The 23,232-nt window shown below is 39.5% G+C and overlaps 3 protein-coding genes across 3 annotated transcripts; all 3 read right to left on the reverse strand.

Annotated features, from left to right (window-relative positions):
• Window positions 1–827: 827 nt before the first annotated feature.
• LOC113173355 (trace amine-associated receptor 13c-like) lies at window positions 828–1,688 on the reverse strand (the record flags this gene model as incomplete). Its single annotated transcript, XM_026376770.1, has 1 exon — window positions 828–1,688. A coding segment is annotated over one exon (861 nt), but the record flags the coding sequence as incomplete, so codon positions are not given.
• Window positions 1,689–17,073: 15,385 nt separating this feature from the next.
• On the reverse strand, window positions 17,074–18,186 carry LOC113172666 (trace amine-associated receptor 8a-like; the record flags this gene model as incomplete). Its single annotated transcript, XM_026375657.1, has 2 exons — window positions 17,074–17,890; window positions 18,035–18,186. Coding segments are annotated over 2 exons (969 nt in total), but the record flags the coding sequence as incomplete, so codon positions are not given.
• Window positions 18,187–19,599: 1,413 nt separating this feature from the next.
• LOC113172657 (trace amine-associated receptor 13c-like) lies at window positions 19,600–20,707 on the reverse strand. Its single transcript, XM_026375648.1, has 2 exons — window positions 20,535–20,707; window positions 19,600–20,428 (listed from the first exon to the last, which is right to left on the reverse strand). The coding sequence occupies exons 1-2, from the start codon at window positions 20,705–20,707 to the stop codon at window positions 19,600–19,602; spliced, it is 1,002 nt and encodes a 333-aa protein (XP_026231433.1).
• Window positions 20,708–23,232: the final 2,525 nt, after the last annotated feature.

The following is a 23,232-nucleotide window of genomic DNA, read 5'->3' on the forward strand; positions in this document are numbered from 1 at the left end:
TATTTCACTGAACAGCATGACTCAATAGCATATTGATTTAAAATAACCAATAGTATCATTTTTATTTTTTATTTTTTTTATTTAATTTAATAAGGTCATTCTCAAATGTATGCATCAAAGGACATCAGAATTTTGAAGTGTAAAATTATTTCTCATACATAAAAAAAGGGTGTAAACCATCTGCCTTAGGCGAAGTTAAAATACTGTTGTAGTGACAAAATATTACACATGTATCAAGGCAGCAGATGAAGCTTTGAGTAAGTTGTCTTGACCTGTGAGACAGAAATGTGGGCACAAGCATGATAGAAACACAGTTTTGAGAGTTGTGGCTCTCATCACACACTCATCACCACATTGACAAGGAAGAGAAAGGAGATCTAACACAGTAAAACACTAACTTGGACTGTGAGCGGAGAAATTAAAATCAAATGTCCGAAAAAATATCTATAAAAAGGTGAAACATTACAAGGGCCTTAAATTTCTTGGCACCGAGTATGACTATCTCCAGTGAATTACATAGACCAAACAATTTAAGGCGAGAAAGATCCGTGTGTTCTGATAATTACAACTATAAATTCAGTAATATTTACAACATGAAGCTGATTTCCATGATGATGATGAGTTTTCCATGATGCCAGTGCAAAAAGAAGAAGGGGAACATAACAAAATAACAAAAGACTGTTTTAGTCACAGCCTCTCTCAGTAGAAAAGTGTTTTCAACCAGTTAGAAATATCTGAACGGGCCCTGACCTTAGGGTCCTTTAAATGGTTGACTCAACATTAACAAGTCCTAGAGAATAAAGGTCCCATGATTCGGTAGTGACTCTCTACAGCATGTTTGTCTCACAGGAACCAGGCTTCAGAATCTTTAGTGTAAAAATAAGTCGAGTAGATTTTCTAAACCAGGGGTGAAAAAAGGCATAAACCAGAGGGTTTAGACAGGAGTTAAAATAGTACAGACATAAAACAAAAGCGGCAGATGAAGCGTTGACCACTGTGTCCTGTCCTGTCACTGTGACACAGAAATACGGACAGATGCATAAAATAAACACAACTATAACAACCCCGAGAGTCCTGGCTGCTTTTATCTCAGACTTTTTAGCTGTTACACTCAATGAACCCTGGAGTGAGACAGCTGCAATGTGAGACCTCATGGCACGAGCCTGAGACACAGCCACAACAAACACCCTCATATACAGAATTACAGTAACGGTAATAGGAATGACAAAGATAAAAATAAAATCAGTAACTTGATGAATAAGATTGTTAGTCATCACACACTCTCCAACACAGGAATGATACCTACCTGGTTGTTTAAAATCCTCTTTCATCACTAAGCTGACATAAAAGAGAGAAAACATCCAACACAGTAAAACACAGACCTGAACTCTTTTTGGAGTGATTTTCTTGGAATAATGCAGAGGATCACAAATAGCCACATAACGGTCAATAGATATAAGAACCATAATTCCTATTGAGGTACAGGAAGCTATGTAGTCTAAAGCAAAATACAGAGTGCACATCTGGTCGCCGAGGAACCAGCAACCATCAATGAGCATTATTTGAAACAACATGATGAGACCCACAAAGAAATCTGAGACAGCCAGAGAGAGGAGGAGGAAGTTAGTGGGGGTGCGGAGCTGCCTGGAGAGAACAGACAACAACATATCAGTTAACGATCCAGCAAAAGAAGTTCAAAACCATATGAAATTCAAAAGCATTCTTTAAAAAATGTAGCTACACGTTTTTAAATTAAATAAAAATGTAGTTACTTAAAGTGGGAGATGGAGATCATGACCAGTATGTTGAGAGTCACAGTGAGCAGAGAGACAAAGGACAAAACAATATAAATAAGCAACGTGTGAGAGTGAGGACGCTTTGGTTTCCAGCAGGAGGTGTTGAGATGTGGAAAGCAGAGTTCAACTTCCTCCATCATCATTCACAGAGCAATAGCTGCTGAGCTCTGACAGCTCTGTTAGCAAAGCTCCCTCTTATATAGTGAAACTGCATGGAGCTCCTCAGTCCCTCCTCTAACCTCTGATATGTACTTTTAATTACCGTTTCTACTCCCTTTGCCTAAAGAAGTGGGTAGACTGTGTATACAGCACACAATTTTTTAAAAGTACCAAACTTACATCCAAAAGTACATCTTGTGTTGTAAACACTGACATTAGTTCCCACTAGAAAGGGTCAGTAGTATCACTTTACATTTAGAGATGTATTTATTTTTATATTTTTAAACAACTGATTTTTCTCCTGATTTGATCATAACTGAATCCGACACTTAGGAACAACATTTTCTATGAGTTATACTAGTATACTCTAAATATAGAAATGAATAACAGAAACATTATTTTCGATGACTTTTTGACCCACACTCTTTTGGGAATATTATAATAAATAATAATACATTTATTCATAGAAAAATGTGCTTTAGTACTTGGTGGCAAAACCTTTGTTGGCAATCACAGAGGTCAGCCGTTTCTTGTAGTTGGCCACAAGGTTTGCACACATCTCAGGGGGGATTTTGGCCCACTCCTCTTTGCAGATCCTCTCCAATGTTTGGCAACTCGAACCTTCAGCTCCCTCCACAGATTTTCTATGGGATTAAGGTCTGGAGACTGACTAGGCCACTCCATGACCTTAATATGCTTCTTCTTGAGCCAGTGATTTGTTGCCTTGGCCGTGTGTTTTGGATCATTGTCATGCTGGAGTACCCAACCACGACCCTTTTCAATGCCCTGACTGAGGGAAGGAGGTTCTCACCCAACATTTGACGGTACATGGCCCCATCCATCCTCCCTTTGATGCGGTGCAATTGTCCTGTCCCCTTGGCAGAAAAACACCCCCAAAGCATAATGTTTCCACCTCCATATTTGACAGTGGGGATGGTGTTTTTGGAGTCATAGGCAGCCTTCCTCCTCCTCCAAACACAGCGAGTTGAGTTGATGCCAAAGAGCTCGATTTTGGTCTTATCTGACCACAACACTTTCACCCAGTCTTCCTCTGAATCAGTCAGATGTTCAGTGGCAAACTTCAAACGGCCTGTAGATGGGCTTTCTTGAGCAGGGGGACCTTGCGGGCACAGCAGGATTTCAGTCCTTCACGGCGTAGTGTGTTACCAACTGTTTTTTTGGTGACTATGGTCCCAGCTGCCTTGAGATCATTGACAAGTTCCTCCCGAGTGGTTCTTGGCTGATTCCTCACCGTTCTCATTATCATTGAAACTCCACGAGGTGAGATCTTGCATGGAGCTCCAGACCAAGGGAGATTGGCAGTTAATTTATGTTTTTTTCCATTTGCGAATAATTGCACCAACTGTTGTCACCTTCTCACCCAGCTGCTTGCCGATGGTCTTGTAGCCCATTCCAGCCTTGTGTAGGTCCACAATCTTGTCCCTGACATCCTTGGAAAGCTCTTTGGTCTTGGCCATGGTGAAGAGTTTGGAATCTGGATTGATTGATTGCTTCTGTGGACAGGTCTCTTTTATACAGGTAACGAGCTGAGAGGGCTGCCAATGTCAGCTCGTTACCTGTATAAGATCCACCTGGGAGCTAGAGATCTTGCTGACGGATAGGGGATCAAATACTTATTTCCTTCATGGAAATGCAAATTAATTTATAACTCTTTTTGAAACGCATTTTTCTGGATTTTTTTTGTCGTTGTGTCTCACTGTTCAAATAAACCTACCATTGAAATTATAGCCTGATCATTTCTTTGTTAGTGGGCAAACTTACAAAATCAGCTGGGGTTCAAATAATTTTTTCCCTCACTGTATGTTACAAAGTGCTTCACAAGACAGACAAGAAACACATGTAGCCCAACAACTTTAACTTGAGCAAGCACTAGGCAAACAGTGGAGAGGAAAAACTCCCCCTAGGGGAAGAAACCTCCTGCAGAACCAGGCTCAAGTTAAACGGCCATCTGCCTCGACTGGTTGGGGTGCAGGAAACAGTTATACAAACAAAACAATAATACAAACAACTACCACATCGGTCCTTGGGGAGACCAGTTCCAACGTAAAGACATTGTAATCTAATGGAGAGTCCTCCCAAGGACAGATTTGTTTTAGCTTACAGAAGATCGCAAAAGGCTCGCCGGTAGAGGCATGTTTTAAGGAGAGATTTAAAAGATGTTACTGAGTCAGCTGATCTTATATGCAGGCTCATAAGGCTTTAAAAGCTGGGATAAATAGCTGGGGGAAAGGCCATGCAGAGCTTTAAAAGTTATTAATAAAATCTTAAAATCAATCCTAAAACATACTGGCAGCCAGTGTAAGGAAGCTAATACAGGAGTGACGTGATCGTATTAACTTTTTCTAGTTAAGAGTCTTGCAGCTGAATTCTGCACAATCTGGAGCCGATTAATAGATTTATGGCTGAGACAGGTGAACAGGCTGTTGCAAATTGATATCAGATTCTGTTCCTTTTTCTGTGACAGTTTTGCCAATGGCCTGGCTACAAACTGACTTCTGAGTTTCTGCAACACCCCCTTTGTTACCTGTGTTGGGTGCTGTTGCCTTCTCCAGTTCACTACCACCACCACGCCATACTCCCATCACTCCTCTGGCTCTGGACTTCACCACCTGGTACACGTTTGTAGTTCCCCTGGCACAGGACTACACTGCCGACCTCCCTTCCACTTCACTGGCTCTGGACTCCATCTCCCAGATGTATACCTTGCCCACCGTCACTCATCCACTTATGGTTTACTTCCTGGTTGCAGACCCAGTCCTGATAGTGAGTTTAGGTCCAATCACAGTCCTGTTTTTTCCCCCCGTGCCTTTCCACCACTGACTCTGTCAGTGGTGATTATGCTCATGTTTTGTCATTTGACCGATCACTGTTCTATTTGTTCCTTTTAATACATGAGATCAGCATGATCACCAGCATGGGATGATGTAGAAATGGGTATGTACAATGCCAACCAAAAAAAGAAGTAGGTAAATTATGTATAACTGGTTATATCCTGAACTACATCACTGTGTGTGCAACAACAAAACTAATGTAATTTTACAATGAAGTCAGTATAAGTTTACTATTATTGTTGTTGTAACGAATCTCTCAGAAATGTAAATCCACTTTCTGAGTGAGAGGGAGTGCAGACGTGCCCATCATGGTGTTTATGACTCCTGGTTACGTGCATTCTAAACTGAAAATGTGAAAATCTCCATAGCTGTCAATATGACGCACAGGTAGAGAAGTGGTCTGTTTGGTGCACAAAGATTGAAAGTTTATGGTTTGAAATCATCTGGTGCTTGGGCTAAATATCACATTATTAATGCTAAATCTTTTAATTTTAGCAGGAGTTGGAAGCTGGACTCTGGAGTGCTAGTAATAGACGCAAGAGGGTGATTTCACTCAAGTGTCAGATGAACTTATTCAAATGTTTACTGGTCTGAGAAGAATAAGTAAAACACAAACAGCAAACCAACAGGATGTAGTCCAAATGTCAGTATAGAGTAATGGAAAATAAAAAGTGATTACTTCAAACATGACGTCCACACTTCATAATTTATATTAAAGATAATGGAGAGGAGTGAGATTACAAACATGTTATACTTTGTGTTTCAGCTGGGAATTCACCATAAATATTTTTACAAATGTAAATTGTTTCAAATCAGCACATCTATAATGAAGCATTTCCAGTAAACAGTGTATGTAAACCAAAATGTGGGGTTGTTACAGGACTGTGTGGTATAAATCCACAGCACCCACAGCTGATTCCAGATACACGAGAAAAGAAAAGATTCAAAACAAGTGAAGAAATTGTTTTTCAGCTTTTATTTGAGGCCTTAGTCACTTTACAGCAACTAGATCAATAACAACCGTTCTGTTTGGCCTGTATTTAACATCGACATGGTCAAATATGTCTCCTAAGGTCAACAGCCTGATTTCAATCACTCCAGTGTTTCACTACAGCATACTTGTTACACGGGAGCCATGTCTCAGAATTTGAAGAGTAACAATGAGTTTAACAGATTTTCTAAACCAGGGGTAGAAAAATGCATAAACCACAGGGTTTACACATGAGTTTAAAAAGTACAGACATGTTACAAAGGCAGCAGACGAAGCACTGAGCGATGTGTCCTGGCCTGCGATTGTCACACAGAAATATGGGCAGATGCATATTAAAAAAACGACTACAACAACTCCAAGTGTTGTGGCTGCTTTCATCTCAGACTTTTTAGCCATCGCAGCTGAACACTGCAGTGAGACAGCTACCATGTGAGACCTCATGGCACGAGCCTGAGACACAGCCACCAGAAACACTCTCATATAGAGAACTATGATGAGAGTGATCGGAATAATAAAGGTGAAAATAACATCTGCAAGTCGTTCAAGTAAGTTAAAGACTATCACACACTCTCCAACACAGGAATGATACCTGCCTTGTTTCAAACTATTATTCATCACCATGCTGACAAAGAAGAGGGAACAGATCCAACACATTGAAACACAGACCCGAACTCTTTCTGGTGTGACTTTGGTGGAGTAATGCAGAGGGTCACAAATAGCCACATAACGGTCAATAGATATGAGAACCATGTTTCCTGCTGAGGTACAAGTAACAGTATAGTCTAAAATACAATACAGAATGCATGGGAGGTCACCAAGAAACCAGCAACCATCTATAAACATAATTTGAAACAACAAGAGAATGCCCAAAAATAAATCTGAGACAGCCAGAGAAAGAAGGAGGAGGTTGGTGGGAGTGTGGAGCTGCCTGGAAAGAAAAGAGAGCACGATAATTATTATTTCCTACATCAGTTATTAGTTTAGAAGATAAAGCAGAGCAAACACCATGTCAAATTCAAAAACATGTTTAGCAAATGTAGTTCATCTGTATTGCTTCAAATTTTTAAATTTGAAGAAATGTGTGAATACTCAAAGTGGGAGATGGAGATGATGACGAACAGGTTGAGAATCACAGTAAGTAGAGAGATTAAGGACAGAACAATGTAAATAAGAACAGTGTGAAAGTGAGGACGCTGCATCTTTCTGCAGGAGGTGTTGAGATGTGGAAAGCAGAGTTCAACTTCCTCCATCATCAGAAAGAGAGGAGAAGCTGCTGAGCTCTGACAGCTCTCGGAACAAATCTCTCTGTCTTATAACTTCAGTGGCTCTTTTGTCCCTCCTGCTCCTCCCCTTTTTGGTAAATCATCATCATCATCATCATTTACATTTATTCATTTGGTAGATGCTTTTATCCAAAGTGATTTACAAGTTACAAGGGAGGGTACCCCAGTCTCCACCCAGCCCCACAGCAATCTTACCACTACACCACAGAAAAGTCCAGAAAAGACTAGACGGTAGTAGATAGTACAAGTGATGCCCAAATCAGAGAGTACTGACAATGATTTAATACACTGGCAAAAAAAAGGTTGTACATACCTCCTTATGCATCTTTAACAATCCTTTGTTGGTTTTATTCACTCGAATGGTTGTTAATGGATCAAAAAGCAAACAGGGTAAATGGAGGACACGACAAACTTATTGGTTTAAAGATTTATTTTAAGAAGCTCAGGTCGAGATGAGGAGAAACAGGAAGTAGTAAATGGCAGGGTGAATCTGGGCTCGAGAAGTTCCACGTCTGGAAGGAGAGAGAGAGGTGACTGACTGGAAAATAAGATAATGAAACAAGGAGACTGGACTTACGGGCAATGAGCAATTGAGAATGGAACAGGGGAGTGTTCCACATAGGGTAAGCAATGTCAGGTAAGTACAGAGCAAGAGGAGTGCTCTGATCAGGCATGTGAAAAGAGACTGGGGCAAAGAGAAATGGAGCCAACCAAGACAGGTACAGGAAGTCCACAACTTAGGTCAGGGTTATAGGAAACAGTATAACTCAAGGTAAGGTCTGGTTCTTTAGACTTAAATCAAAAATCAGGAGACAGATGGGAAGCCTAGGTTTGTTGAAGAACAAAGGTTAGATTCGCAGATCCTCATTTTTTCCACCAAGAAGGTTCCAGGGCTGGCCCTGAACCAGTGCTTAATTTTGAATCAGTTCTTTGTTCTGACAACCAGCCAGCTCTTGACAAGGGAAGCTTTAAACATACCTTTACCTGGACTTGACTGAACTCATCGAGAATGTTTAAAGAGGGTCCAGAGACTGCTGCCTTTCAGGTTCAGGGAGGGAAATGAGGCTAATAGGAGGAAATTGGAACAAAGCATCACCAGACACCTGTGGAGGGGCATGAAGACCATCACTGGCTACAAGTTCAGCAGCCAGGTGACTGAGGGGACTGTGGACTGGGCCAACAAATATATATATTCTGCCCCAGGGTGCTGAAAGCCTGTGCTCCCAGGGTATGTGGTATTCTCCAACACATCTTTAACCTCAGCCTCGACTGTAGAATGCATTGTATGGCTCATCAGCTTTATTCCTCTGGAGTTGCTAGATTTCTAGACTTCTCCATTCATCAGGCATCCCCTCACTCTCCAAAGACTTGTTAAACAGCTTAGTCAGAAACTCTATTGCCACCTCTCCTAGACACTTCCATATCTCTACAGGTCCTGTCATCAGGACCAACTGCTTTTCCACTCTTCATCCTCTTCAATGGCCTCCTCACAATACTTTTACAAATATGGGCTCCTTCTTTCACCTCTTCTACTCTTTGTTCTCTTTAATTTTCCTTATTGGTTAACCCATTAAACTACTCCTTCCATCTTTCCATCACACTCTAGCCATCTGTCGATGGATTTCCATCCCCATTTTCAATCACCTTAACCTCCTGCACGTCCTTCTCATCTCTATATCTTACAAATATACAGATACAAATCCATCTCTCCCTCATAAGTGTCCAACCTGGGATACAAGTCCTTCCATGGCCCGTTGTTTGGCCTTAGCCACCTATACTACATACTGTGCTCTCACTGTCCTACTTCTTTTTAGCTGTGTACACACCTTCTTCCACCACCAAGTATTCTTGTCCACTTTCCGCCTCCCTGATCACATTAGCTGTAGGTGTCCAGTCATCTGAATACACCTCCTGACCACCCTCTCACTTTGCCTTTGCCAGCTACAAACCAGTGCTCCTTTTTCAACCATCAGCTGCACCCGATGACAGTGCTACTGTAGAGTTTCAGTTTCAGTGTCTTCCACAAGGACACCAAAAAACCTGCTTAAAGGGGAGTTTTTTCCTCTCACTACTAGTTTTCAATATAATTTGATGCACAGATATCAAGTTAGAAAACCAGGATCAGCAAAACCACTTACACATTCACCACCTACGATTCTAATCAGGTTGTTTTAGGAATCTTTACATAAATACACTTTTATCTTTACAACTTACAGTTAAAGAACATACCATCAATGAACTATCACTCAGTACAATAGATCAACCTCAAATGTGATATTGCTTGATCATTAAATGTTTGATTTTTTCTTCTTCTGCCAGATTGTTTGCTGCCTAACACAAATGAAAACATCCTTTAACACCAACCAAATTGATCGTTGCTTTAACCTAATGTCACATGATAGTGTGGAGTTAAACCAGAGACTGTGTGTGGTTAAAAGGTTGCACATATACATACAATTTGGAAACCTGTGCTCTTGGAGTAAATATATTCAAAGAATTTCAGTAAATTTAAGACTGCAGTAGTCAAAAGTTGAATTTTGTCTTAAATCTGTAGAAACCATCTCTAGTGCAGTAGTTTAAATGACTACATGCCCAAATAATTTCCCTGCAAACAGGAGATGGAATCAGAAATGTAAACTACAGTACACCAAATGTAAAGACAACAAAGTGTCTGACAGAATTCACAGCAATTTGTTTTTCTGTTTCCACAGCATCTCTCAGTTACATTTTAAATCATTTTTAGTCATTTCACAGTGTCTCTCTACAGCACACTGGTGTCACAGGAACGAGGCTTTAAAATGTGAAGTGTAACAATAAGTCTAATAGATTTTCTAAACCAGGGATAAAACAAGGCGTAAACTATGGGATTCAGACAAGAGTTAAAGTAGTAGAAACATATTAAAACAGCAGCAGACGAAGCATTAAACAAAGTGTCCTGGCCTGTCATTGTGACACTGAAATATGGACAAAAGGATATTAAAAAGACAACTATAACAACACCAAGAGTCCTGGCTGCCTTAATCTCTGACTTCTTAGCCATTATTTTCACATGATGCTTGTGTGAAACAATCACAAAGTGAGACCTCATGGCACGAGCCTGAATCACAGCCACGACAAATACCCTCATATACAGAACAACTATAACAGTAGTGGGAATGAGGAAGACTAAAACGAAACCTATAATTTTATCAACAGTTTTGCTGATTGTCACACACTCTCCAACACAGGAATGATACCTGCCTGGTTGTTTCAAGTCATCTTTCATCACTGTACTGACATTGATGAGGGAACAGATCCAACACAGTAAAACATAGACTCCAACTCTTCTTGGTGTGACTTTGGTGGAGTAATGTAGAGGGTCACAAATAGCCACATAACGGTCAATGGATATGAGAACCATGATTCCTACTGAGGTATAAGTAGCAACATAGTCTAAAACAAAGTACAGAATGCACATGAAGTCACCAATGAGCCAGCAACCATCAATAAGCATAATTTGAAATGACATGTTGAGACCCACGAAGAAATCTGAGACAGCCAGAGAGAGGAGGATGAAGTTAGTGGGAGTGTGGAGCTGCCTGGAGATGTCAGAAAGCAACATTTGAAACATTATTTGTAAAATCAACTGTGATTACAGCATTAAAACAAAAAATTCTAATTCAAAAGCATTTTTAAAAATTTAACTTTTCCTTAATGTATCCTATAAATTAAACTACTACTAAAAAAATATAAACTCTTAAATACTGCATGTTGCTACTTGAAGTGGGAGATGGAGATGATGACCAGCAGGTTGAGAATCACAGTAAGTAGAGAGATGAAGGACAGAACAATGTAAATAAGAACAGTGTGAGAGTGAGGACGCTTTGGTTTCCTGCAGGAGGTGTTGAGATGTGGAAAGCAGAGTTCAACTTCCTCCATCATCAGAGAGAGAGAGGAGAAGCTGCTGAGCTCTGACAGCTCTCTCAACAAATCTTTAATTGCAATCCATTTGTCGTCCTTTTCCTAAGCCTTTCTCTTGCGTTGCGTTAGGTCCCTCCTCCCTCACTCTGTACATCATTTTCATTAGGTTGTGTCATGATGTTAACGATTAACAAACCTGAATGATCAACAAGAGTGGGGAAACTGCATCTAAACAAACCACTTCCTCATAATGCTCTATGTACATGAGTCCTTCCCTAAGGTACTGTAAATCTATTTACAAAAATGGTTGACTAAATAAATAGGTAGGTTTTAGTCTAGACTTAAATACTGAGACTGTGTCTGAGTCCTGAGCACTATTTGGAAGGCTATTCCATAACTTTGAAGCTGTCCTGGTGATATTATCTACATGAGCTTCAAATGAAAGACTGGAATCTAGAATTACACCAAGGTCTTCTACTGTTGCACTAGATGTAACGGAAAGGCCATCTAGAGTTACGGTGTGATCTAAAATCTTGCTTCTAGCTGCAGGTGATCCTATAACTAGTACTTCTGTCTTATCAGGATTAAGCAGAAGGAAGTTAATTAGCATCCAGTCCCTTATATCCTTTACACATTGCTTAACTTTATTAAGCTGTTTGATCTGGACTTAATAACTGGTTGACCCTTCTTTGGCAGCAATAACCTCAACCAAACGTTTCCTGTAGTTCCAGATCAGACCTGCACAACAATCTGGAGTAATTTTGGACCACTCCTCTTCACAAAACTTTTTCAGTGTATTAATATTATTGGGATGTCTGGTGTGAATGACTCTCTTAAGGTCATGCCACAGCATTTCAATAGGGTTGAGGTCAGGACTCTGACTGGGCCACTCCAGAAGGATTGTTTTGTTTAGTTGAAGCTTTTCTTTTGTTGAATTACTTGTATGCTTTGGGTCATTGTCCTGTTGCATCACCCATCCTCTGTGGAGCTTCAGTTGGGGACAGATGGTCTTACGTTTTCCTGCAAAATGTCTTGATAAACTCTGGAATTAATTTTTCCATCAATAACAACAATCCGTCCAGGCCCTGAGGCAGCAAAGCAACCCCAAACTATGATGCTCCCTCCGCCATGTTTTACAGTGGGGATGAGGTTTTGATGTTGGTGTGCTGTGACTTTTTTTCCAAACAACTCAATTTTGGTTTCAACTGTCGACAGAATATTTTGACAGTAGTGCTGTGGAACATCCAGGTGCTCTTTTGCAAACTTCCACATCTTCCTCCCTTCTTCTCTCAGTTTCACAGCATAACAATACATTCATATTAAATATTCATTGTAATTTACTTTACACACAGTGGTATTTTAATATATAATTTTATATTAATGAACACAAGCTTTATGTTATATGTTTTTATATTAAATAATTTCCCTGCAAACACATAGATAGATAGATAGAATCAAAGAAATGTAAACTAGATCAACAAATCTAAAAACTGAATGAAGATCAACAAGGTGTCTGACAAATCGAACCCACAGGACTGAACGCTACTTACTTAGATTGTTTTTCTGTTTCCACAGCATCTCTCAGTTACATGTTAAATCATTTTTAGTCACTTCACAGTGACTCTCTACAGCACACTGGTGTCACAGGAACGAGGCTTTAAAATGTGAAGTGTAACAATAAGTCTAATAGATTTTCTAAACCAGGGATAAAACAAGGCGTAAACTATGGGATTCAGACAAGAGTTAAAGTAATATAAACATATTATAACAGAAGCAGACGAAGCATTAAACAAAGTGTCCTGGCCTGTTATTGTAGCACTAAAATATGGACAAACGCAAATTAGAAATCCAACTATAACAACACCAAGAGTCCTGGCTGCCTTAATCTCTGACTTCTTAGCCATTATTTTCACATGATGCATGTGTGAAACAACCACAATGTGAGACCTCATGGCACGAGCCTGAATCACAGCCACGACAAATACCCTCATATACAGAACAACTATAACAGTAGTGGGAATGAGGAAGACTAAAACGAAACCTATAATTTTATCAACAGTTTTGCAGATTGTCACACACTCTCCAACACAGGAATGATACCTGCCTGGTTGTTTCAAGTCATCTTTCATCACTGTACTGACATTGATGAGGGAACAGATCCAACACAGTAAAACATAGACTCCAACTCTTCTTGGTGTGACTTTGGTGGAGTAATGTAAAGGGTCACAAATAGCCACATAACGGTCAATAGATATGAGAACCATGATTCCTACTGAGGTACAAGTGGCAATATAGTCTAAAACAAAGTACAGAATGCACATGAAGTCACCAATGAGCCAGCAACCATCAATAAGCATAATTTGAAATGACATGTTGAGACCCACGAAGAAATCTGAGACAGCCAGAGAGAGGAGGATGAAGTTAGTGGGAGTGTGGAGCTGCCTGGAGATGTCAGAAAGCAACATTTGAAACATTATTTGTAAAATCAACTGTGATTACAGCATTAAAAAAATTCTAATTCAAAAGCATTTTTAAAAATTTAACTTTTCCTTAATGTATCCTATAAATTAAACTACTACTAAAAAAATATAAACTCTTAAATACTGCATGTTGCTACTTGAAGTGGGAGATGGAGATGATGACCAGCAGGTTGAGAATCACAGTAAGTAGAGAGATGGAGGACAGAACAATGTAAATAAGAACAGTGTGAGAGTGAGGACGCTTCAGTTTCCTGCAGGAGGTGTTAAGATGTGGAAAGCAGAGTTCAACTTCCTCCATCATCAGAGAGAGAGAGGAGAAGCTGCTGAGCTCTGACAGCTCTCTGAACAAATCTCTGTCTTATAACTTCAGTGGCTCTTTTGTCCCTCCTCTAACGTTCTTCTTTTCCTTTGATGCAAGTCATCATCATTAGTTTCTGCTGATGCATGATTGTGTTATTTTTGAATGTAAGTGGAAAAATAACATAACATAATAAAAAATATAATAAATATCACTATATAAAACAGTGATATTATGGTGATATGTTAGTTTGGGGCAAAGCTCAAGTCTCACAGACAAATGTTTTGTCTCTGTCTTTTCGATACAGTCCCATGATCCAGGACAAGTCATGCTAGAACCTTCCCAGGCTGCTTTGGAATATACATAAAGATCTCTGGGTCCAGCCTGGTTTGATCATTCGTTGCACCCAAAAAATGTGTTCAGCAGTTACTATGTTTGACCCAACCTTCACACGCAACAATTTAAAACAGTGTTTATCAGGTCTTCATTTTATTTCACATTTTATTTTTACATGGTTCAATGAACATTCTAATTCCCATTGCAAATTTAAAATGCTGCTTAACTTTTCAAGAGTACTGGGACAGATTGACAGCACTGAACTGATTTTAGACTCATAATGAGAGCAAAGCAAGAACATAAGAAATACAGTAAAGCACCTTTGTTTGTGCAATAGTCTATTCACAGCAAAGCTCCATAGCACCACTACTAGTAGCAGTGATTTGAAAAATGTTTGGATTTACATTTCTTTAAATAGGTGACTCAGCAACAAGATGCTTAAGAACATTTCCTTTACTAAAGCAAAGGCCTCATGTCAGTCACACCTGTGTCTATAGCATATTTGTTTCACAGGAACCAGGCCTCAGAATTTTAAGCGTAACAAGAAGCCTACAAGATTTTCTAAACCAGGGGTAGAGAAATGCATAAACGATTGGGTTTAAACAGGAGTTAAAATAGTAGAGACATATTACAAAGGCAGCAGATGAAGCATTCAGCACAGTGTCTTGACCTGGAATTGTGACACAGAAATACGGGCACATACACAATAGAAACACAGCTACTACAACGCCAAGAGTCCTGGCTGCTTTTATCTCAGATTTCTTAACATTTGCACTTGTTGAATGATGGAGTGAGACAAGCACAATGTGAGACCTCACGGCACGAGCCTGAGACAAAGCCACCACAAATACTCTCATATACAGAACTATGATGACAGTGATGGGAACAATGAAAGTCAAAATGACATCTGTAATTCTTTCAATTAGGTTAAAGACTATCACACACTCTTCAGAACAGGACTGATACCTGCCTGGTTGCTTCAAACTATTTTTCATCAATACACTGACAAAGAAGAGAGAACAGATCCAACACAGTGAAACACAGACTCTGACTCTTTGTGGAGTGATTTTGGTGGAGTAATGTAGAGGATGACAAATAGCCACAAAACGGTCAATAGATATGAAAACCATGGTTCCTACTGAGGAATACGTGACAATATATCCTAAAACATAGTACACAACACACATGAGGTCACCAAGTAACCAACAACCATCTATGAGTATAATTTCAAACAACACGAGGAAGCCCACGAAAAAGTCTGACACAGCCAGAGAGAGGAGGAGGAGGTTGGTGGGAGTTTGGAGCTGCCTGCAGAGAAAAGAGTATGGGCTCAAAATCATGTGAAATTCAAAAGCTGTTAGTTTTATAATCTGATTCTATATGTGTCTACTTGAAGTGGGAGATGGAGATGATGACCAGCAGGTTGAGAGTCACAGTAAGTAGAGAGATGAAGGACAGAACAATGTAAATAAGAAGAGTGTGAGAGTGAGGACGCTTTGGTTTCCTGCAGGAGGTGTTGAGATGTGGAAAGCAGAGTTCAACGTCCTCCATCATCAGAGAGAGGAGAAGCTGCTGAGCTCTGACAGCTCTCTGAACAAATCTCTCTGTCTTATAACTTCAGTAGCTCTTTTGTCCCTCCTCTAACGTTCCTCCTCCCTTTCTCTGTAAATTGTCATCAGTCTTTATGTTGATGTCTGATTATTTTATGGTTGTGTATAACAAAAGAACAAAAACAAAGCTGATGTAATCCAATGCAGTTTTTGTATTGCTTGTACAATATTCTAACATATGCATGAACAGTTCACCAAAGTGTGGTTTACTTGACCCATACTATATAAACAGTGGGATTGATCCTCATCTACATGTGCTTAACACATTTCCCTATGTAGGGTCCTATTGCTTTAAAACATATCTTAAGATATGTCTTGATGGACCAACCAAGATTGAGAGGCCCCTCTCTGTCAAACATCACTCACAGTGTCCAGGTCCATGATCCAGAGTACAGTTTATCCAAGAAAATCCAAGAGGTCCAAACAGAGGGTGAAGTTCAAAGACCCAAGTCTGGCAGCAGGCAAACAATTCAGCAGCAGTGCAAGGTCTAGGCTCAAAATTGGTTGAAAACAGGGCTGGAATCCAAAAACAAGGTTTGCAGGGCTGTAGAGTTGACGATCTGGAGAGGGAGTCAAGAAGCTGCACAGGTGAAACTAATTGGAGCTGATTACCTGAAACTAGTTGCTGTGGAAAAGGGTGAGTGCAGGAAGTGGTGTGTTGTTCTCACTGTTGTCTTGTTGGCCACAATAATTCCACCCCAGCCTTTGACACAAATAGTTCTTGACTGTAGACCATCAAAGAGTTGGTGCCAATCACTTCACTCTGGAACAGGGTAAACCAGGACTCATCAGACCCCATGACCTTCTTCCATTGGACAGTTCTTAACCCAATTTTAGTAGTTTCATCAATCTTTTAGATGTTTTCTTTGATTCACCCCAATAATCTGACCCTTCTGAAACAGATGAACATCTTTTTCATGACCACATGTTGTTTAAGAAATGAGAAGCTACTCACTGCATCAGATAGAGGTAAATAACTTGTTATTCGCTGAAACGTCATCGTCCATGCAGTAGTTAGGCAGTGAAGGCTCTAAACTATTTGCTTAGTTGAATCAAGGTGGTGACAGTTTTTTGGACATACTGCGTATAATATAATTGACAAACTCCAAGCTCTGTGATTATCTTGTCATTTTTTCCTACACAATGAAGGAAAATACAAGCAATTCACACTTGTTCACACTTTTTTTTATGTTTCATATATTTGCATATGTCAGTATCACATCACTAGAATGAGAGAATAATTGTATTGTTTGTCACACTCCTTTTTTACTTTATCCTGACCTAAGTACTATAGAATTTCCTTGACTTCCATGAAGTGATTACCTCAGCAATAACCAGTCTAATAACTAATAAAGCCCCAATTTCTCTCTACAGCATATTTGTTTCACAGGAACCAGTATTCAGTATTTGAAGAGTAACAATAAGTCGAATTGATTTTCTAAACCAGGGGTAGAAAAAGACGTAGATCATAGGATTGATGCAGGAGTTAAAATAGGCCAAACATATTACAAATGCCACGGATGAAGTATTGAGCAAATTTTGCTGATCGATGATTGTGACACAGAAATATGGGCAAATGCATATTAGAAACACAACGATAACAAGTCCAAGAGTCCTGGCTGCTTTCAGTTCAGATTTTTTTGCTGTTACTTTAACTGAACCTTGAAGTGAGGCAGCTGCAATGTGAGACCTCATGGATCGAGCCTGAGTCACAGCCACAACAAATACTCTCATATACAGAACTACAATAACAGTGATGGGAGCAATGAAGGAAAAAATAAGATCTGTAATTCGTTCAATTAAGTTCAAGACTATCACACATTCTCCAGCACAGGAGTTGTACCTGCCTGGTTGTTTAAGGTTATCCTTTATCATCACACTGAGGAATAAGAGGGAACAGATCCAACACAGTGAAACACAGATTCCAGCTCGTTGTGGAGTAACTTTGGTGGAGTAATGTAGAGGGTAACATATAGCCACATAACGGTCAAGAGAGATGAGAACCATGTTTCCTACTGAGGTGGAGGTACCAATATAGTCTAAAACATAATACAGAGTACACATGAGGTCACCAAGAAACCAGCAGCCGTCTATGAGCGTAATTTGAAACAAGATGATGAAACCCACAAAGAAATCTGAGACAGCCAGAGAGAGAAGGAGGAGGTTGGTGGGAGTGTGGAGCTGCCTGGAGAGGAAAGACAACAACATATACATCATTTCATTTTCAATCATCATTCTAGCAGGAGTTTAAAAAAAATAAGTGAGCAAATATTCTCTCACAATCTTTTGTTTCATTACAAACATCATGTTTCAGTAAATATGTGTCTACTTGAAGTGGGAGATGGAGATGATGACCAGCAGGTTGAGAGTCACAGTAAGTAGAGAGATGAAGGACAGAACAATGGAAATAAGAACAGAGTGAGAGTGAGGACGCTTTGGTTTCCTGCAGGAGGTGTTGAGATGTGGAAAGCAGAGTTCAACTTCCTCCATCATCAGAGAGAGAGGAGAAGCTGCTGAGCTCTGACAGCTCTCTGAACAAATCCCTCATCATAAACCTTATACCTTTTTTTTCCATGTAAGCTTTTCTCTTACGTTGAGAGTTAGATCCCTCCTCCCTCACTCTGTACATCATTTTCATCAGTCTGTGTCGCGCTGTGACCCTTTCTGTTGATATTCAATAAACTAAAAGCGCTGGACTGAATAAGATTATTTTTGAACTTCACAGTTCTACCTTTATATTGTAATTCAAAATATGAAAGATGACAACTTTGAGTTTGTTATTAGATTAATCTTCACATTCACCTCTATTAACATTGGCAAGAAAAAAAAATTCTGTATATTGAGTTTTTACTGGTGTTGAAGAAAAACAAGTTGGATGATCCCAGGATCTTGGCGTCGATCTTCACAGGTCCTACAATGCCTTTCTAAAACTGTAAAAACTGACACTCCAAGAGATAGTTATATTCATTATTCTTATAATTTACTTTTGTGAAACACTGTGTATTCTTCGTCCACAGCTCCGAGGTGTAGGTGGTAGCTTCAGAGGACTAAAATAGGTCTAAAAAAGACATAGAGACCTTAAAAAGGTCTCTATGTCCTGCTCTACTTTCTCTCCATTCTTACTCACAAGTTGAGCCTAAAACCCAACTCAGAGTTTTTTTCAGTCAAAAATCAGTTGTTGTGAGTCAGTGACCTTTCTTACTTTGGGATGTGAGGCTGCGCTGTGAGCTACACATGGTTCACAGGCAGTTTATTTTATTTTTTCCCATTAAGGTGCAATTGAGTGGAACAGGATTCAATCTTATCCGTGCCTCATTTCTGTTTTACATTGAAGTGAAGCAGTCACTTGTCAGGAAATGTTTCTTCTTAAAAATACAAATATTTCATAAATATTTTAACATAAAACATAGGCAGCATAGAGACAACACTTAAAGGCAATACTTTGAAAACATTCAGAGACGCTTTACAAAGATTAACACAACCAGCAAAAAGTAGTTGCACACAGAAAAGTCCAGATGTCAAACATCAACAGAGATCCAATCAGGGATGTAACTAACATTGTGTTGTCATTGATTAGATTTACCTCCAGCGACTTGCAGATGAAAATCTGAGGCAAGTTAAAAAACTGAGTGACAATAATTGTTAAAGACCATTAAAGAATTAAATGATTTCATGTACGAGCAACATTGACAGTGTATGAATGTTTATACACATAAGCTCACACAGTTTTTCAAGCAAAGTCCAAAACTAATTCTATTAAAGTGAATTTCAGTCGAATATACAGTAGAGATTACACACACTGAATGTGGAAACATTTGTAAATTCAGTGACATCAGTAAATATATTTTATTCTTTACAGAACAGGTGTCAGGTCAGTGACTACAGTCTGTCTCTCTACAGGATGTTGGCTTCACAGGAGTCAGGCTGAAGTATCTTGCACGTAGCAATGAGTTTAACAGATTTTAGAAACCAGGGATAACAAAAAGCATAGATCACTGGGTTTAGAGAGGAGTTCAGATAAAACAGCCACGTCTCTAAGGGGACAGATGTAATGCCAAACAATGTGTTGTGACCTACAAGAGAGGAACAGTAATATGGACAAAGACATGTCAGAAACACGACTACAACGATGCCCAGAGTTCTGGCTGCTTTCATCTCAGATTTCAGCTCAAATGTCCTAAAATGCACAGTATTTGACCGCTGAAGCGTAACAGCTGTAAAGTGAGACCTTGTGGCACGAGCATGAGACGCAGCCACCACGAACACTCTCAAATACAGAACAATGATGATGGTGACAGGACAGATAAATGTTAAAATCACGTCAATGATTCCTGCAGTGTAGTTAATGACAGCCACACACTGTCCATAGCAGTGATTATACCGACCAGGCTGTTTTAAGTTGTCCTTCATGATGAGACTGTTGTACACAACAGAGCAGAGCCAACAGAGACAAGTACAGTTTGTTACTCCTCTCACTGTGATCTTGGTGTGGTAATGCAGAGGGTCACAAATGGCTATGTAACGGTCAACAGATATCAGAACCATGGTTCCCACCGATACAGAGGTCATAACAAATTCTGAAATACAATAGATTGCACACACAAGGTCACCGAGGAACCAGCAGCCGTTAGTGAGAATAATCTGAAACGACATCAGGAGGCCCACAAAGAAATCTGAGACGGCCAGAGACCTGAGGAGGAGGTTGGTGGGAGTGTGGAGCTGCCTGGAGAGAAAAGACCAGCATCACAACAATATAAGAGTAGAGATTAAAATCATAACACACATCATTAGATATGAAGTTTCATAAATGCATTAAAATGTCTTCCTACTTGAAGTGAGAGATAGAGATGATGAGCAGCAGGTTGAGAGCTGCAGTGAGCAGAGAGATGGACGACAGCACGATGTAAATGAGCACAGTCTCAGCATGTGGACGCTTCAGCTTCCTGCAGGAGGAGTTGAGGAGCTGTGGGAAGCAGAGCTCAGTCTCTTCCAGAGTTTCCATCATTAGAGAAACAGGATGAGGAGAAATGTCAGAGCAGCTCTCTCTCCCCATCGCACTGTATCATTTATCTCTCTTCTCCTTCATGCACCTGCCTCCATCCCTCTTGCCCTGCTCTCCTAAAGTCCCACCTACTAAGTCATGGTTTACATCTTGCACGCCCCTCCCTCATCGAATCTGTAATATAATGTACAATAATGTAACACTATGACACCTGGAATATGAATGGACAGGTTGGACACACTTGCTCTTGGTCTGATTGATGCAGAGAGGCTGTTTTCAGCTCTTTCGGACACAGAGACACTGAGATATATAAAATCCCCCCCCTTCCTGAAACTCACAGGACCCAACATGAGCCTCTCTGAAAGAGGTTAGATCACTTGGAAAGAGAACAGCGGGTCCAGGACTTTTGCCTTAAAGATTAATCTTGGATGAGTCTTGGACCATTTAACAATCTGCTGTGAAAGATCTACACTGAAAGAAAAACAGCAGTAACACTTAAATGAGCCAAGTTACTGTAAGTGAGTTAAGCCTAATTCAGTTAAGTTCTAACTATTAAGTCTGTTGTATATTTATTATTATTATTATTATTAGTAGTAGTAGTAGTAGTAGTAGTAGTAGTAGTAGTATACTAATAATAATTCATAATAATAGTAATTGCATTGTTAATAAGTGTAAGTTACTTAACTCATCTAAGTAATTAACATTAATAGAGACAAATAAGAACAACCCCAGGTTTCTTTTCTGCACTGAAGCCAGGCTGACAAAGAGTCATAGCTCTGTTGAGCCTAGTATCCCCTCAACTCTCAGCAGCAATGATTTCATGGATTTCTTTACAAATAAAATCATAACTATTAGAGAAAAAAATGATCCGATCCTTCCTGCATACTGCATGGACTGTACAACAACTCTAGATTAATTTGTAAGACCACGCTCGTACTTAGACTGCTTCCTCCCCGCAGATCATTCTTAATTAATTTCAGTAATTAATTCCTCTAAACCATCAACATGTCTCTTAGACCCCATCCCGAATAGACTCCTCAAGGATGTCTTACCTTTGATCAGCACGTCCATATTAGATCAGATCAATCTATCTTTACAAATAGGCTACGTACCACAGGCTTTTAAGGTTGCTGTAGTCAAACCTCTACTCAAAAAGCCTACTCTGGACTCTGCAGTCTTAGTAAATTATCAACCAAAATCTAATCTGCCCTTTATCTCTAAAATTCTTGAAAAGGTAGTTTCTAAGTAATTATTTTATCACCTGTGTAGAAATAACTTGTATGAAGATTTCCAGTCAGGATTTAGAGTACATCATAGCACAGAAACAGCACTGGTAAAGGTCACTAATGATCTTCTATTAGCACCGGGCAGTGGACAACTCTCTATACTCGTCATGTTAGATCTTAGTGCTGCATTCGACACTATAGATCACAACATTTTATTACACAGACTGGAACATGTCATTGGGATCAAAGGAACAGCACTAGAGTGGTTTAAATCTATCTATCAGTTTGTACATGTTAATGATGAATCTTCCATGCACAGCTAAGTTGGCTATGGAGTTGCTCCAATTTCCTTCTTCTAAATCCAGACAAGACAGAGGTTATTTTTTTTGGTCCTAAAAATCTCAGAGACACTATGTCTAATCACGTTCTCACCTTTGATGACTAGTAGTATTGGCCTCAAGTAATACTGTAAGAAATCTCGGAGTTATCTTTGATCAGGATATCTCCTTCACTTCATACATTAAAGATATCTCTAGAACTGCCTTTTTTCACCCGAGAAACATTGTTAAAATTAGGAGCATCCTGTCCTAAAGTGATGCTGAAAAACTAGTCCATGCATTTCTTACTTCCAGACTGGACTAATGTAATTCATTGTTAATAGTTTGTCCCAATAACTCCTTAAAAAGTCTCCAGTTATATAATCTTAGGTCTTAAACCTCACACTGTAAAGTGCCTTGAGATAAATTCTGTTGTGAAATGGCGCTATACAATTAAAACTGAATTGAACTGAATTGAAGTGTTACTTGTTGTTTTCGAGTGTGGATTACCATCAATGAGAGACAGTTCTGGAGATGTAATTTATTAAAGGAAATATTTTGGTTCACAATAGCTCTACAGTTGTTTGCAGTAGTGCTCGAGGCCAACATCATGTCATCCAGAGTCACTGTATAATGTAACTACAGTCATATTTAGCTATAGTATATAGTTCAAGGCTTTAGACTTGAAAATAATAAACTCTGTTTTGCCTGACTTCATCAGTAGAAAATTAGAGGACATTCAGGCCTCTTGAGTGTTATCGTCTGATATTTTTTATCCAGATAAATGTCTTTGTTCGACGGAGTGATTAAATTAATCTGTTAACTCAGCAATGTGCATGAATTCATCTTGTTGTTCTCTGACTTTCTGCTGCATGCTGGGTAAATGAATGAAAATGCACATTATTTGTGCTGTTAGAGAGATTAGAGGTTGAATTACAGTTTGACCAAAGCTGTCTGTTGTAACCGACTCCAGATCTGACAA

Source organism: Anabas testudineus, chromosome 21 (assembly GCF_900324465.2).
Source record: "Anabas testudineus chromosome 21, fAnaTes1.2, whole genome shotgun sequence".
NCBI lineage: Eukaryota > Metazoa > Chordata > Actinopteri > Anabantiformes > Anabantidae > Anabas > Anabas testudineus.